The 18664-nt window shown below is 36.7% G+C and overlaps 1 protein-coding gene across 3 annotated transcripts in view; it reads left to right on the forward strand.

Annotated features, from left to right (window-relative positions):
* QSER1 (glutamine and serine rich 1) overlaps positions 1-11617 on the forward strand; it is a gene marked incomplete at its 5' end in the record, with an annotated part of 77910 nt that extends 66293 nt beyond the window's left edge. For all 3 annotated transcript variants that reach the window (XM_082659414.1, XM_082659412.1, XM_082659413.1), the window contains 4 exons: positions 1818-1915; positions 5249-5401; positions 6652-6747; positions 7995-11617. In XM_082659414.1, the coding sequence (XP_082515540.1) occupies positions 1818-1915; positions 5249-5401; positions 6652-6747; positions 7995-8135 (488 nt within the window). In that variant the 3' untranslated portion in view covers positions 8136-11617. The remainder of the gene's footprint in view (positions 1-1817; positions 1916-5248; positions 5402-6651; positions 6748-7994) is intronic.
* Between the last annotated feature and the right edge of the window lie 7047 nt (positions 11618-18664).

Consider the following 18664-nt stretch of genomic DNA (forward strand, 5'->3'; position numbering starts at 1 on the left):
AAAGATAGTAACAGTGAATAATCAGTAACAATATACTTCAACAGCAATGCCTAATAATGTATATTGTTTTATTATTTCCACATACTTTGACATACATTATTCTATATTAATCCCAGAACAACTTAGACAGCCATTTCTTGGGTGAAGACAATGATGCTGAGCCTTTTTTGAAAAAGGTTAAGTGAAAAAAAGAAATAAGGTTAAGTGACTTGCTTAAGAGCCCACAACTTGCAAGTAGCAGAGAAAGGATTAAATCCAAGGTCTTCTAATTTCTAGTCTTGCTTTTTTGACTATATAATCAGAGGCAGTAATTCATACATCAACTATTGTAGAGCTGGAAGAGACGTTAGAGAAGATATTAAATGTGGTTCCTAAAGTTACAGAACAAGTTAGTGGTAGAAGAGCCACAATCAAAACCCAAAATTAATTCCCTAGGTCAGCATTTTGCCAGTAAACATTTTCTCTCTCAATCAAAACTCCTTGCATCATAAAATATGCATTTCTTAGTAGTGATCATTTCTGGGTGGTTGTATTTTAAATGATTTTTTTCCTATTGCTTATCATTTTTTTTTAATTTTCTCCATTTAAAATGAGGGATGAAAAATTTAATGGTTATATTTAAAAATAATCCACAAATGTTTAAAACTTATTTGTGTGAAATGTAAATTTTTATAATACTTGAATAGATTTAATCACTGCTAGAAAGATAAAAAGAAAGCTATCAGGTGTGTTGTGGTGATCTTGGAAAGCATTCCTCATTGAGGACTTTTTCTTCAATTTGAGGAAAGTGTTCTTTTTCTGGTCCCTGTGCTTGTGTTTGTTCTCCAATTATAAAGAGTCATTTTGTTTAGCTATGAAATTAGTAACCAGATTCTGAGGGTTATATATACATTTTCAGAAGGGTCATTAAAGCTAATTAGTATTATAAAATGTTGTTATGCTGATAAATTAAGAAATAGTTTAGTAACCTAAAATATTTAATACAGCACTAAAAGTAATTAACTTATACTCTGAAAGTGTTTCTCTTAAAAGAGCTTAAATTTTCAGAAGGGTAAAAAAGAAATCATAATCTTTGGGTAAGAAACCTTCATCATACTTTTACTCTACCCTTTTCTCAAATAACTATTTTGACTCTTTCCTTGTGTATTTGAAACTGGATTTTGACTATTTTTCTTGCCCTACTTTTTCTTTGCCCCAAACTATAGTGAATTAAGAATATCATACTCAGGGGCTTCCCTGGTGGCGCAGTAGTTGAGAGTCCGCCTGCTGATGCAGCGGACATGGGTTCATGCCCCGGTCCGGGAAGATCCCACATGTCGCGGAGCGGCTGGGCCCGTGAGCCATGGCCGCTGAGCCTGCGCGTCTGGAGCCTGTGCTCCGCAACGGGAGCGGCCACAACAGTGACAGGCCCGCGTACCTCAAAAAAAAAAAAGAATATCATACTCAGAATTTTACAAAAAATTTTAATGTTATATTTATGTTTTGGAATACTGTTATCGTTCACATGGTAAATGAGGTCTGAAGAGATTAGGCAGTTTGCCCACTGGTTGATCAATTCCGGTGGCATAGATGGGGTTAAAACCCAGGATTTTTGATTCTGTCATCACACTATGCTACTTCTTTCTCACTTAGCTATTGTAAACCTATTTTTTCAAGGTAACTTTTGTTCAAAAAGCTTCATGTGCAATATTTTTAAATCAATACTTAATCAATGAATTTAATGTCAGTCTATTAATGTTTTAAAGAAAAGCGGTATTTCTAACAAGTTTTTTTTTTGATAGTTTATCCTGTCACAATAAATTTTTATCTTGTTTTAGATGAGCTACTTTTGCCTCATATGAAAAAAATAGATAGCATGCTGAATGATAACCGAAAGAGACTCCTTTTGAATCTTCATTTGGATCAGTCATTCAAGGTATTTCCGTCAGGTGGTTTATTAGCAAACTCAGTGGCAATCATAGTCTTAGATATAGTAGGAAAGAAAATTTTGGGAAGTCATTCTCAATTTTATAAGATTTTTCCACCCAACAAAAATTTGATTTTTATTCATTATGAGTCTTGTCTGAGCTTGTCTTTTTATTTTATTAAGTATATTCTTAGTGTTAATCATTTGCTTTTCTCTGCTTAAATTCATTTTTCAGGTTTTTATATTCATCTCGTATTCCTTATATATAATAATTTCCAAATGTTTTTAAAAATACTTCCTTTAAACTACTGTATTCCAATCTTGTTTTTCTTTTAAACCTCTTTAAAATTTTCACATTTCATATATACTTAAAATTGGCCTTAGCACAGTTATCAAAATTCCCTTTACTTGCCTGCATTACTCAGTATCTGAGGAAAAATTGATCCTCACCTAATGGTAGGAGGTATATACGTCTGTTAACGTATCTTGGCACTATACATTGGTTTTTGGTGTTACCAGAAAGAGAGAACAAAAAGCTAATCTAAACTCAGAAAATATATCATAGAAGCTACTTAGTAGTCAAAACTTTCCCGCCTTTTCTTATTCAAAGTATAACATATGGGCTTCCCTGGTGGCACAGTGGTAGAGAGTCCGCCTGCCGATGCAGGGGACACGGGTTCATGCCCCGGTCCGGGAAGATCCCACATGCCGCGGAGCGGCTGGGCCCGTGAGCCATGGCCGCTGAGCCTGCGCGTCTGGAGCCTGTGCTCCACAACGGGAGAGGCCACAACAGTGAGAGGTCCGCATACCGCAAAAAAAAAAAAAAAAGTATAACATGTAACACCTAGAATCACTTGATTATATCTCTCTCAAGAGAAGTTTTTAGCTTTTTAAAAAACAGACTATATTTTGGAGCAGTTTTAGGTTCACAGCCAAATTGAGCAGGAAGTACAGAGTTTCCATGTGCCCCCTGCCGCCACACCTGAATAACCTCCCATTACCAGCGTCTCCCACCAGAATGTCACGCTGATGAACCTGCACTGACACATCATTACAACCCAAAGTCCATAGGTTACGTGACAGTTCACTCTTGTACATTCCATCGATTTGGACAGACATAACCACTATCATAGTATCGTACAGAGTAGTTTCACTGCCCCCCAAATGCTCTGTGCTCTGTCAGTTCATCCCTTTCTCTCCCCCAGCCTCTGATCTTTTTACTTTTACTCCATAATTTTACCTTTTGCAGAATGTCATATAGTTGAAACCATACACTATGTAGCTTTGGCTACAGATTGGCTTCTTTCACTTACTAATATGCATTTAAGGTTCTGCCGTGTCTTTTCACGGCAATAGTGAAATAGTTTCTTTCTTTTTAGCCTGAACAATAATCCACTGTCTGAATGTACCACAGTTTATCCATTCACCTACTGAAGGACTGGTTGCTTCCTAGTCCTGGCAATTACTGCTGGACAACTCTGTGTGAACTTATGTGTGGACATAAGTTGTCAACTCCTTTGGGCAATTTGTATAGCTTTTTCACATCCCTATTTTATCTGAACTCCACATAAAAGTGAAAATCGACTTCATTTTAGCTAGGTGAAAATTAAGGCTCTGAGATTGATTTAGAGGTTATGTGACACCAAACTCTGACTAGTAGTCCTGTATTCTTCACTGACATGTATTGATACTTGCAGAGGGGAAAGAAAAAGTTCAGAAGCTAGTAAGACACCCCGTGCTAAGAATTTGTTCTCACTCCTAGTCCAGTATTTTCTGTTTAACTGCTGTCTTCAAATGAAATATTTTGGGGAGAAATACCATGTTTCCTACAGACAATGGAATGTTGTTATCTGAATATTTACTAAATTTTAAAAACGACCGGTTTTGGCTAACCATTTTAGAGATGTCAAACCAGTTCTCTAACAACTTGTATTAAAATAAAGCCACCGGGACTTCCCCGATGGTCCAGTGGTAGAGAATCCACCTTAGAATGCAGGGGAGCCAGGTTTAATCCCTGGTCAGGGAACTGACCCTGACCCACGTGCTGCGGGGCAACTGAGCCCCTGCACCACAACTGCTAAGCTCACGCACCTCAACTAGAGAGCCTGTGTGCCGCAAACTGCAGAGTCCACGCCCTGGAGCCTGCACGCCACAACTAGAGAGAGAAGCCTGCACACCTCAGCGGAGATCCCGCGTGCCGCAACTAAGACCCGACATAGCCAAAAATAAATAAATAAATAAATAATAAATAAATATTTAAAAAAAAGAAAAATAAAGCCACCACTTGGAATTTAATAGACTCAGTAGAATTTTTTTTTTTTGCGGTACGTGGGCCTCTCACTGTTGCAGCCTCTCCCATTGCGGAGCACAGGCTCCGGACGCGCAGGCTCAGCGGCCATGGCTCACAGGCCCAGCTGCTCCGCGGCATGTGGGATCTTCCCGGACCGGGGCACGAACCCGTGTCCCCTGCATCGGCAGGCGGACTCTCAACCACTGCGCCACCAGGGAAGCCCTCAGTAGATATTTAAATCTTATGCAATAGTTTATGGTGAATAACTGAAATATTCATTTCCATATTCTTGTTTTCACAGGAAAAAACACAAAATTTCTAATTTTGAAATTATAGTTATTTAATATAACTATAAATGATAATAGTGATGTCGATGATAGATAGTTTTCATTTATAGCAATTTGCATTTCAAAGCCAAAATATGCATACAGTATTAAAAGTTAGAATGAAGCTAGAAACAAATAGCTCACTATGGTAGGAAATGCCAAAAATTCCATTATTTCTATTAATGAAACAGTTCACTCCTGCACTTTTATTTAGAAAATTAAGTTGTTTTAAAATGTACTGTTTGAGGGGTCACAATACCAGGTGCTTGAGAATCTATATAGAGTTTGGGAAAGAGTGACCTTGAAGGTTGAAACTGTTTATAAACAGTTGAAGCTTACAAATGTCCTTCTTTCCCCTGCCTTGAAGCCAGAGAGGCATTACTAGTCTTACTCATGCGGGAGTCCCCATAGTGTCACATGCTGTTGCTTAAATCAGGTCATAAGTTTGGCCCAGATCCAGGGGATGGGGAAGTTGGTTCCACATCTTGATGGGAGGAGCTACAGAGAATTTGTGGCCATGTTTAACACCCCACATATGTTTGTGTATGTATGTATAGATTGTATATATTTACCGCACCCCATCAGTACCCCCCCACATATATTTTTTGAGTACATGTACATGTATGAATATATTTCTATATTTTTTAAAAATAAGTTTTGAATAGCTGGAAGTAGTTGAGATCACTTTTCTGATGTCAGTTATTTTTGCTTTATTTTATTGTAAAGAATGCCTTGGAAAGTTTTCCTGAACTAACAATAATTACTCGAGACTCTAAAACAAAAAGTGGGGGATCTGCTATTTCTAAAATCAAAATGAATGGCAAAGCTTATAATAAAAAAACTCTAAGAACTTCTAAAACAACTACTAAATCTGCACAAGTAAGTATATATTGATTGATGTAATTATACCTTCTAGTTGTCAATATAAATCCTACTTCAAACATTGAAACAAGCAAATATTTTACTCTGTTGTTAAATGTGAAATGGTTTCAGGTAGGAATGAGCAGCTCTGGCCTACAGAATAGGGACTCGTTCTTACTCTTTGTTTTTCTCCATTGCCTAGCACAGTATCTGGTATATGGTGAGTGCTCACAAATTTTCTAAATAAGACTAATAATCATCCCATGCTTATAATTATATTTTTAATATTTTTGTGTGTCACTAGGTACAAATGCATACAGATAAGTGGATGTGCACACATTCCATAAGATGCAATATTCCATATCTGTAAAATTATTAAAATTGGAATTCATTTATTTTCAAACATAGTCTAAATTATTGCCTTTTCAGAAAGCAGTTTAGCAACATATCAGTTCCCCATCAAAAATGTGTTTTGTAGAATCATTCACAAATGCATAGAACCGTATGCCTTTGCTCATTGTAGAATTAGTTGTAAGAACAATTCCAGTTATATATCACCAGCGTGCGACTAAATAAATAAAGAGCCACCCAGATAATGTAATATTATGTACTTTTTAAAAAGAAGAGAGAGATTCATTCATTCTTTCAATTAAAAAAATTGGTACCTATAGTATACCAAATATAGTTTTGAGTACTAGGAATACAACAGCGAAAAATGGTCCAAAATCCTGCCCTCATATAATTTCTCTTGGGAGGGTGGTGCTTAATAAATAGAAAGATGGATATCCAAGTTTTACTTTGGTTAAAGAAAAAGAATTATAAAAAATAAAATTGCAAAACAATATATATAGTATGATTCCCTTCCCATTACAAAATTAGTGTTATTGATATATGTTATACATATGGAAGCATGCACATGGAAGAATATGTGACATACTGTTAACCTTGTTTACCTCTGAAGCAAGAATTATAGAATTCTTTACCTTGTAAGTCATCTTCTATGTTTACTGTTTAAATTTTTTGTAATGTTTAACTTTTTTGAAATAGTGTATATTTATATTCAGGAAAAAGAATAAAGATTTTAAAATACAATTTAAAATCCTATTTTGAATAAGTTTCTTGTCCATATTAATACATATTAATATCTAGCCATATAAGTCATTTTTAAGATTTCCATTGAGACTTTTGGTCTAGTATTTTCATAAAAGTATTCTTAGTTCAGATGCTCCATGAAATAAATGTGTCTATAAACTCTTTTCTTTTTATAGGAGTTTGCTGTTGATCCAGAGAAAATACAGTTGTATTCTTTGTATCATTCACTCCATCATTATAAATATCATGTTTATCTCATATGTAAAGATGAGGTAATTACTTTTTCGTTTACTTAGAAAAGAAATGTATGTTTTTCTGAACTTTAAGAAGACTGTAGCTGTAGCATTTATATATATAATTTTTAAAGATTACACTGCAGTTACAGTTATTACAAAATATTGGCTATATTCCCTGTGTTGTACAATATATCCCTGTAGCCTGTCTTACACCCAACAGTTTGTACCTCTCACTCCCCAGCCCCTGTATTGCCCCTCCTGCCTCCCACTGGTAACCACTAGTTTGTTCTCCATATCTGTGAGTCTGCTTCTTTTTTGTTATATGCACTAGTTAGCTACAGTATTTTTTAATGTTTTAAAGAGAATTGTTAAAAATTGTTTTAAACAATGTGTCTATACTCTAAGCGTTGTGCTCAGATTAATCTGAGGCTCACCATCGCATAGGAGCTGTAAGTGGTAATGTTTTTAAGCTGTTATACTCGCTTTACGTTGCCATAATAAATGGCACTTTATTGCATTCTCTTCTCTCATACGTATAATGATCCTGCTTTAATTAATTCTTGTTAGTCACTGCTTTGAATATCTTGCTGTCCTCCTTATCTGTAGAATGGCCTTATCCCAGTTAATTGCAGAGAAAATGGGAGTTTTGTCCCTTGGCATGAAGAAATGATAGTCAAAATTTAATTGTAACTTTTAAGTATCAATTTAAGTTGCTCAGAAATTATGTATGACCATAATAACACTTGGTGGATAGGATGTAAGGATTAATCTCAGAGGTTAAATGGTTGTAGACAGTAAGCTTTTTTGACAAGCATTATCAGTTTTTTAATTAAAAAGGGTTAAGTTGGCTCAAGGCTGTACAATCATGTGTTTGATAATGGTCTGGTGTGGAAAGACGTTCATAAATCTAACCTCTGTCTAGCAAAGGAGAAAGTAAAGATGGTCATGTAAAGTATGTTGGCTATTTTTACAATGCCCTGAAACGCAGAACTTACCCCAAAATTTGTCATTCGGCTTTTAACACAAATGGAAGTAATTGAGAAAGTTTGAACCACTTTTCCTAGCCTTCCTCCCTGCCCCCATGTAGTCAAAAATGATAGGATCAGACCACCCAAATTTATATGAAATAGTCATTCTCCGTGGATGGAATTTTTTAAAAAAATCTGTACTTGTAGGTGAATTTATAAATCCTCTTTTCATTCAGGATATAGAAACAGTAAGCCCTCATGAAGAGCTTATAAAGTGATAAGTATAAACCAATTTGGTATTTCTTTTTATTTTAGATTTCTTCTGTGCAGAAAAAAAATGAAGATTTAGGACAGGAAGAAATTGTCCAACTTTGTATGAAAAATGTAAAATGGGTGGAAGACCTATTTGAAAAATTTGGAGAACTTCTAAATCATGTACAGCAGAAATGTTCCTAACATTTTCACAAAAATTCCATCTATTTTCTAGCACTAATAAGACGGCAGAGGCGGGTGGTCAAAGGGGGTCTAGGGGCCTCAGATAATTGAATGTCAAGCAGTGGTCTCCTGCAAGCACGCCTGCTTTGATCATGAACTTGCATCCTGGTCTCTGCTAAAGGACAGTGGTGCTGCCAAGGAAGTCAGTCCTTTGGAAATGGACCTAAAATCCCACCACGTTTTTATCCTAATGAACGATTTTTCTACTTTGTAAACCATTGGGTAACTGAGTTTTATTTTCAGAAATGTTTTTTGACAAATGATGAAGCATGCACTAAATATAATTTTTCTTTATTGCTAGAGAGATAACACTTAAGTAACATGATTATTTTTTCCTGACTCCGACTAAACACCAGAATGAAAGAGAGATGGCAGAAAACATGTTAATATTCATGTCTGACCACAAAATGGAAAGTATTGTACATTATGTAAACATATCTGGTGTGATGTGACATTCTGTATGAGAACATCATCAGTTTAAAATGTAAAATTCAGAAACTGCATTCTGGTTTATGAACTCCTTTTACTCTTAACATGTTCAGGAAACTGGATGTGGAATTGGTGCAATTCTATGACTGCTTTTTGTGTCAAATTATATGGTGATGAAAAAACAATGACATACTATTTTCCCTATCTCAAAGAAAAGTATTTTCCTTTATACTGTTTTTCCTTTGGAAAAATTTTCAATTGTACATTTTATTTCACTAATAGTTGTATTTTTCACAAGGAAAGTGTTGTGGTTATAATTATGTTTGATGTATCTGTACTACACTTTTCATTATTTTCAGTAAATCTTATTTAGTTATATATTGAATTTCTATTGTGAATTCTATCTTGAGGTAACCATTTTTGTTTATACAGATTTGCTTCAGTGTTATCCAGAATATGCATTCAGTACTAGAATTAGTTTAGCTTTATAAATGGGGTTGTGTTAGACACTGCAGGAATTTTCTAATTCATGAAAATAAATTTCTTAGTAAACTAGCACTTGGTTAACTGATCTGTCGAAGTAAAAATTAACCACATTATACATTTTGAAGAATAAAATTTATAATTAGACTACATGCAGTGTTAAACACAGCTTACCCAACTCTTAGAACTGGAAGTGGTAGAGCCCTCCTTTTGGTGCCTTTCCAACCTTTATATATGCTATGGTAGCTCTCTTTAGTTTGATAGCTAGTGTTTCTTCAAGTAGTTTAGCTGAGACCATGAATGTATTAGGTTCAACATGACCTTGTGTTTTATTTGTGTTTGCCAACAGGATGCCTTATTTGTTTGAGAAAAAGATTTACTAGTGTCCTTCTAAATGATCTCCTTTTTTACGATTCTAAAGAAGTTGTTAATCATCATACTTTTGTTTATTTTACCACCATTTAGTGCCTTAAGTAAGTCCTATCAAGAAAGCAGTGTTACTGCTCAATGCCCAAATAAGACGTGCTTATGTGGATATTGCTATTGTCTTGATTTTGAGTTAACAGGCCAACTTCTTACACTTAAAACCTTGGTAAACTGGCAAAGAATTAAAAGTAACACGTGACTTGATTTGAGAATAAACATTGTAGCATTGGGTGAAAAATGAGTATTTGAGTTAAGCTTACATATTTATTTCTGATGGTTATCTTATTGAAAGCAATAATCCTTAATCCAACAATCCTTGTACCTGCCATTAGACAAGATAATCATGGAAATTTCTCTCAAGGATTAAATGTTCCATTTCTGAAAGTCTTTTGAAAACCTGTTTAGGCAGCTTATTTTGAAAACAAAAGTAACCTATTAGATTCATTTTGCCTAACTAACTCAAATGAGAGAATATCAGCAGTGAGAGCATCATAAAATTAATTTTGCTAAGTGGAGAAGAGTAGGAAGCAGCCATATTTCTTTCTGATATTGACTCTGGACAGAATTGGTTTCTTTCATTTCCAAAGTGCAGAAGTAGATAACTACATCTCCTAACGTAGTGTTGTTAAGTATACACCTTTACGTTATTTCCCCCAGCTTACTTCCCTGAAGCATTGATGGTTTAAACATTTTTAAAAGCCATCCTGCACTTAGGTTAACTCTTGATGTACACGTTTGAAATCACTAGCCACATTTCCTTCATGATAAGACCCATGGAAAACAGAGACCTTTCCTTGTTTCCTGTAGAAAATAACCCATTTCCTTTTCAACTGCAGTTGCCCTTCCAGCTGTTTGCAGTTGTATTCATATTAGTCAAATCAGAGGCCAAGTGTGTGATACTGCCTGGAGGAGAGCCAGTTGCTTTGCACCATCTTCTGTCATTTGATCCATATAGCATAGGTGAAGACATCAAATTCAGGCCTTAGTGAAGTGGGACTATTAGTATGACATCCACACATGAGTCCTTTCTTTGTATGAAGTTGAATAAATACCTAGCTGGTTAGCATTCACATTCCTTGCCAGGGAGTTTGAAATGTATAATATAGGAATAACCTTAGGTTGTAGATGGAGTTCAAGAGATAAAGCACATGTTGCTACCACCCAGGAAAACCTGTTTAAGAAAGATTGGATTTTCCTACCTACAGAAACCTAGAAACGATTTACTCCTTAAAAAAATCACTTTGTATTGGTAATTACTTCTAGTTCAGATTAGTGGTTAGAGAAAAGGGGCCTCCTTATTCCCATTTCATGATGACCCAGTTACTACTTAATTGATCTTCTAATGAAGTCATAAATTTATAATGATTTATGAATTATAGTAAACAATAGAAACTGCCCATTTTTCTATTATACTATCAGAAAACATTGATGAGATGGAAAAATCTAAACTTAAAATGGCCTAGAAAATATTCAGATTACCTTTAAATTTCTAAATTTCTTTTAATTTCTAAAATAGTGAAAATTATTGATGGCTCACATCATTACTATTTTCAAAGTCTCACTTTCCTTTTAATATACATATTATTTTTGTTAAAGCAGCTATTTTCCAACCTGTGATTTTGGAGATATACCCATAAAGCTAATATGGCAGCAGGGTTATTGAATCAGCTTTGGGTCCCAGAAGTTGCTTCAGATGTGCACGTTGTGAATTTTATTGTATCTATAGAATACAATTTTGTTTTAAACTGTAGTTCCATCTGTTTCTCAGAAATACTTTTCAGAGAGTGAAATATCCCAGGATAACTGCTTCTGTGTCAATTACACTTGACACATAACTGCACAAATGAACAATGTACACTATTGGTTGTACATTAACTTACACATACGACTTTTGGCACCTGTGTTCACAAATGCATGTTTTGGCAAATCACTGTTATTTATAAGTGACAATAATTGAAGTTAAGGATACAAAGAAACCTGCATTTGTAGTCCAGAGTTTTAAGTGGTCCATAATACAATGTATGGAAATGTGAAAGACAATTTTGTATATTTGTTTGTTACTAACTCAGATCATTAAAATGAAAACAATTTTTTAAACAACAAGATCAGAATGTTTTGGGGTTTGGTTTTTTTATTTTTAAGAATTGAAACTGAGGTATTATCCATGCATCATCGTGTTACAGATTCAACGTACATTATACAGTCCTAAGTAAAGTTATTAGGTACAAATGGTAAAGGGCCCACCCATCATTTTCTCAAATGATTAAGTCAATATTTGATGAATTATTCAGCTTCAGCTGACAATATCAGAAAGTATTTAGGAGTTTCTCTGTTAAGATACAACTCTTTTAGCCCTTTTCCTCCTATAAAGAAGTATAAGTTCTATAATTTCTAATTTTTATTTGAAAATAATGCATAGCTAGAAGTAATTGCTGATATCCAGATACTTTTTATTATCTATATAAACTGTTGAATAAGTAAAAAGGATTTTGTCTTGACTGATCCTTTAATTTTCAGAATAAGATTCTGCCTTTACTTTCATGTAATATTTTAAAATATTAAGTATTTCAAGTAAAAATATTGCCAGCATATTTGCTAGGTTTTAGTTTTGATTATAAAAGCACTTTTCACTCCTTGATTTTTTTTTTTACACAGTACAAAAATAAATCTTTAATCAATGACCTCTAGCAGAAATTTTTAAAATTCTGTAACATCTCTGTTTTATTCTCCACTGGCTGCTGAAATTGCTGTTCATTTTAGAAAATGGTCATCGTTCATATATTTTAGAAAATAGTCATTATTCAGATTATAAATATGGCAAACCTAAATAATAGTACTTATACTACACTGCTTTGTTAATGTCTTGTTACTATATGGTTCTTTTTATTAGCATTTTAAAAAATATACACTTTGTATCTCAGAGAAGCTCTCTAAACTCAATTATTTAACGTGACCTTCTCAAGGAAGATGTGAAAGAGGATACTTCTGCTCTTTGCTTTCCATGTGGAAATGTTTTTATTACCAGAAAAATAATAAAGCTACTCATTCCTGTACAAAAAAAGTCAAAGAATACAAAAAATATATTTTAAAAAGATATAAATCACTCTCTACTAAGTCTTGACATCAGCCTAGAACAAACATACTGTTAGTTCCCAGTATGGGATGGGTCACAAGATTTAAGCCTGTAAGGATTGGCCCATTTCTGTGGTATGGCTTTAAGTAAAGTCCTAAATTTCAGAGACACCCATGTTCAAATGAAAATTGAAAAGCACATTCCTAAGTGAAATAGAAATTATCTGGATCATTGATCATTTCAGGTTACGTATGTATCTGTTCTTCAGTTAGCATGAATAATTTAGAACTGACTGGTTTCAAATAAAAGGAAGATACAATTACCTATTAGTCTATTGTTAAGCCTTATCTATTTTGTGATGTTAATCAGGAGTCAAGAAATTGCTTTGTAAGAATAGCTTATGTTTTATGTAATTTACCTATGATGTATATAGTTTATTGTTTTCTCTCAAATCAAATACAGATTTTCTTTTAATTTAGCTCCTTACAGTATTTAGAATAAGGCAACAATGAAAATCATTTTAGACATAGAGTTAAAAATAATGGACATGGTAGAAATTTTTCTTAAATTGCAGCCAAAATTATCTTTCTCCTGTCCTTCCCCTCTTCACAACCTTTCCATGGCTTTTCATTGCCTTTAGCCCAGACTCTGTCACAGTGTACAAAGTCCTCTAAGGAATGGTTCTTCTTTCCCCATTGTGGCCCAGCCTGAAGGAACGTGTATGTTTTTTCTTGCCTTCAGGTTCCCTCTGCTGAACTATTCTTCATCTTTTAATCTTCAGATTTCACTTTAACATCACTTCTGTTTAATCAGACTAGGTGTTTTTTTTTTTTTTTGAAGTATAATTGATTTACACTGTTGTTAATTTCTGCTGTACAGTAAAGTGCCTCAGTTATAGATACATATACATTCTTTTTTATATTCTTTTTCATTATGGTTTATCCCAGGACATTGACTATAGTTCCCTGTGCTATACAGTAGGACCTTGTCCATCCATTCAGCATGTAATAGTTTGTATCTCCTAACCCCAAACTCCTAGTCTACCCCTCCCCCACTTCCCTCCCCCTTGGCAACCACAAGTCTGTTCTCTATGTCTGTGAGTCTGTTTCTGCTTTGTAGATAGGTTCATTTGTGTCGTACTCTAGATTCCACATATAAGTGATATCATATGGTATTTGTCTTTGTCTTTCTGACTTACATAGTGTGATAATCTCTAGTTGCATCCATGTTGATGCAAATGGCATTATTTCATTCTTTTTTATGGCTGAGTAGTGTTCTATTGTACATATGTACCACATCTTCTTTATCCATTCATCTGCTGATGGACATTTAGGTTGCTTTCATGTCCTGGCTATTTTGAACATTGGGGTGCATGTATCTTTTTGAATTATGGTTTTCTCCGGATACCTGCCCAGGAGTGGGATTGCTGGATCATAAGGTAGCTCTATTTTTAGTTTTTTAAGGAACCTCCATACTGTTCTCCATAGTGGCTGTACCAATTTACATTCCGACTAACAGTGTAGGAGGGTTCCCTTTTCTCCACACCCTCTCCACAGCATTTATTGTTTGTAGATTTTTTGATGATGGCCATTCTGACCCGTGTGAGGTGATACCTCATTGTAGTTTTATTTGCATTTCTCTAATAACAAGAGAGGTTGAGCGTCTTTTCATGTGCCTTTTGGCCATCTGTATGTCTTCTTTAGAGAAAAGTAATCAGACTAGGTTCTAACCCTCTGGACCAGATCATATGCCCTGTGATTCCTCTAATGTAGGATTTACCACACTGTTGTGGCTGCTTGGTCCTGTCGTCTGATGACAGGACCATGTGTGTTTTCCTCACCATTGTATTCCCAGCATCTAGTGCAGTATCTGTTCTCATTAAATATTTGATGAATAAATGGATATATGAAAGGAAACTTACAGGGAACATTAAAAAGGTAAAAACAGAAAAGTATACAATGAATTTTGCAATAAAGGTGTTCATGATCTTAGTGAGCAATAGTAATTGTGACATCAGAAAAAAATGACAATATCAAGAGTTTGTATAATAGGAAAGTTGCTGGTATTTTATGAAAAAGTGAATGTAGTGGCCATGATTTTCTCCATTTTGCCCTCATGCAGAGAGAGCCCAGGGACGAGGACTTCACATTCCTCTGTCTTTGGGGCTTGAGACTCTCTAGACAGAATAACTGGGGAACAAAGTCCTGGTAAAAATAAATGAATGTTTCTGTTAGAGGTTCTCACTGTGAGCAAAATACTCTTGGGAGGAGGGTTCATTTCTTGGGGAGGGTCAGGGAAGGCTTCATGGAAGCAGTAATGATCGAGTGGAGCCTCAGAGTTTGGGAGGACTTCTAAACAGGGCTGGATGAAGAAGGCATAATACTTAGTTTGTATTCAGGAGAATGGTTTTGTCTCAGTTCTCTCACTAAATTAGCTCTATCCTCAGGCATGTCATGTGAAGCCTAATCTGGATGTTTTCTCATCCAGAAAGTAAGGTAAGAAAGTCTTCTAAAGCTGTTAATCTTCTCTGAATCTGGATAGAGAGGCTGGAATGTTGGGAGAAATGCAAGGCGGGTCAGTTTGGCAGCACCAAAAGAGAGGGACAGCAGAATGGTAAGAATGGCTTTACTCCATTATTTACAGGCTTTTACTAACTTGCAAGACTGTATCAGAGTCATTAAGTAGGTATCTTATACGCGCACACACCCTAGCAGCGCTTAGTTCATCCGTGACACTAGCATAAGATTAAGTAGAATCATGTCTGATGTCACCAGTCAGTTGTGAAGTACTTAAGGTCAGTATCCACATAGTCTTCATCTTGATATCTCCAATAGCATGGAGACTTCTACACAACGGGCACTTAATAGGTATGTGTTGAGTAGATGGGTGAATGGATAAATGGGGGTTTTTTTGGAATCAGTTCAAAGTGTTTTCAGGTTGACCTCTAAGTAATTCAGAATATAATAGTCAGTGGCCCATTCCCTGCTTTCTCTATTTTTAGAGGAAAACATCTGTTATAGAATGCATCCTTTGCATGTCACTCTGAGTTCTCACTCTGTGCTTACTTCTCAACAGACCAGAGTCCATTCTCTTAATTCTTATATTTAACTTCCGTTTAGTCAATGGAAGTGAATGGGCTATCATCAGACAGCAGCTGTCTTTAAGCAGTGAAGCAGAGAAATTCAAAACGCTAGCAACAAGCCTAACAGAAAGAACCTGGCTTCAGAATGAATTTTTTTAATTATCCTTGTTTACATAGACTATTTATCAATGACTTAAAAACTGTTAATGGGCAAATGAGCAGAAGGTCTTTCCAATGCCAGTCCTTCATTGAGTTTATTGTAAGATAACGTTATTTGACTAAAGTAGAAGTCAGGAAGTTAAGGTTTTTCACAGCCAACACTAATGCAGATACATTAACATTACCACAGGAGTCTGCAAACAATTCACTATCAAAAGGATTATGTATTAAAGCACCATTCACGAAGCACTGCAAAGCAAAAATTTGCCTTTTTGGGCTTCCCTGGCGGCCTGGCGGCGCAGTGGTAGAGAGTCCGCCTGCCGATGCAGGGGACATGGGTTCGTGCCCCGGTCCGGGAAGATCCCACAGGCCGCAGAGCGGCTGGGCCCGTGAGCCATGGCCGCTGAGCCTGCGCGTCCGGAGCCTGTGCTCCGCAACGGGAGAGGCCACAACAGTGAGAGGCCCGCGTACCGCAAAAAAAAAAAAAAAATTTGCCTTTTTAAGGTATACCCCGTACTACTCATTAACAAACACATGGCCATCCAAATGAGAACAATGAGAAGTCGTCACTGACTGGAGTCTGAACACCACTGCATTAGTCTTCTCAGGCTGCTATCACAAAATACCATAGACTATGTGGCTTAAACCACAGAAACTTATTTTCTCCCAGTTCTGGAGGCTAGAACTCCCAGACCAAGGTCCAGCAGAGTCAGTTGCTAGTGAGGGCTCCCTTCCCTGGCTTACAAATGGCTGCCTTCTCGCTGTGTCCTCAAATGGCAGTGAGAGCAGGCTTTGTGGTGTCTTTTATACAGGCACTGATCCCTGCATGAGTGCCCCTCACTTCATGACCTCACTTAACTCTAATTACCTCTCAAAGGCTCCATCTCCAAATCCTACCACACTGAGGGTTAGGGCTTCAACATATGAATTTGGAGGGACAAGTAACATTCAGTCCATAACAACCACTAACTTATCAATTGACTATGGCATAGAAAAGGTGAAAATCATCACTGATTTTCTTGAAATTATCTCTGGTCTACCAGGAAGCAAGAACACAGTTTATATACACTGCTGTCATCTGCTATGAGATTTTCAGAGGTTCACAGTGAGACTCCCTCATCATAGAGATCAAAGACTTTCATCACTGGGCTTCCCTGGTGGCGCAGTGGTTGAGAGTCCGCCTGCCGATGCAGGGGACACGGGTTCGTGCCCCGGTCCGGGAAGATCCCACATGCCGTGGAGCGGCTAGGCCCGTGAGCCATGGCCGCTGAGCCTGTGCGTCCGGAGCCTGTGCTCCGCAACGGGAGAGGCCACAATAGTGAGAGGCCCGCGTACCACAAAAAAAAAAAAAAAAAAAAAAGACTTTCATCACTGAGACGTATTCTTTGAAATTCACACAGGCAATAACATCCTGTCAGTTCCTAACTAAACCTCACCTTTCCCTAGTTCTCTTCTTCCACTGTCATTTTACTGGTCCTAACCACCATCAACTGTAGTAATGGCCTACTATAGTAATCTATGAATTGCTGTTTTCCCCACTTCCCATCTTGCTTTCCTTCCATCCATTCTCTACAGAGCAGTCGGTGATTTTAAACACCACTGGCGGCTCCACTTCAGTGCCGTCTGTTGCTCTTAGGATAAAGGCCAAAACTTTACTGGCAACCTCCACTTTCAGCCATGATGGAGTAACAGGGACCAGATGTAACTCTGCCTTATAAAGGAGGCCAAAATTATGAAAATGGTTTTCAAACATTTAAACAATAGGCAGCGCAGGATAGTAATCTGAGAGAAGGGAAACAAATGACTTGAGCCCTCCAGCTGTCACAGCTTACTCTCTGGAAAGTTTCTAGGACACAGCACAGGAACAGTGAACCCAGAGCATGTAGGTCTTGCTAAATTGAGACAAACTTCAGGTTCTGGGGAGGCCTAGGCACCTAGAATTTGAAGCGCAGAGTACCGGAGAGGAGAAAGCTGCACAAAAACTGAGTTCTGCAGATCTGCAGAGGGTTCCCCTCAAGAATCCAACTATGTACTGACTGACCAGCTTACATGTGGCAGGACACTACCAAGGTCAAGTAAAGGACCGCCAGAAAGAGTCAGAACAATCTCCCGAGCTCACACAGGAACTAGCAGCGTTCATGTTCCCACTAGGCAGATTGAAAAGACTTCCTAACACTGGGCATTAGTAGAATCCTCAGGAGATTTTTGTCTCACTAGTGCAACAAAATTGGGCCTGGAATAAAGGCTGTTCTGGACTCATCTAACAGAGCTTAACAGCAATCCTGAAAAAAATTCAATTGTTTTTAAGTCACTTAATTGCATCCCAGAACAAAGTCCCAAAATATATAAAGAAATACAAAAAAATTTCCAATACCCAACAATGTAAAATTAACTTTGTCATCAAATAAAAAATTACCAGGAATGCAAAGAACAAGAAAATACATCTCATTTGAGAAGAAAAATCAATCCATAGCAACAGAAGCAGAAAAGATCCAAATGATAAAATTAGTCAACAAGGATAATAAAACAGCTATTCTAAATGTATATGCTCAAGAAGGTAGAGACAGGGGACTTCCCTCGTGGTGCAGTTGTTAAGAATCTGCCTGCCAATGCAGGGGGCACAGGTTCAATCCCTGGCCCAGGAAGATCCCACATGCTGCAGAGCAACTAAGCCTGTGCACCACAACTACTGAAGCCCGTGTGCTGCAACTACTGAAGCCTGTGCACTCCAGGGCCCGCGTGCCACAACTACTGAGGCTGAGCACTGCAACTACTGAAGCTGCGTGCCTAGAGCTCGTGCTCCACAGCAAGAGAAACCACCGCAATGAGAAGCCCATG

The sequence above is a fragment of the Grampus griseus genome, assembly GCF_964374135.1.
Source record: "Grampus griseus genome assembly, chromosome: 8".
NCBI classification, from domain to species: domain Eukaryota; kingdom Metazoa; phylum Chordata; class Mammalia; order Artiodactyla; family Delphinidae; genus Grampus; species Grampus griseus.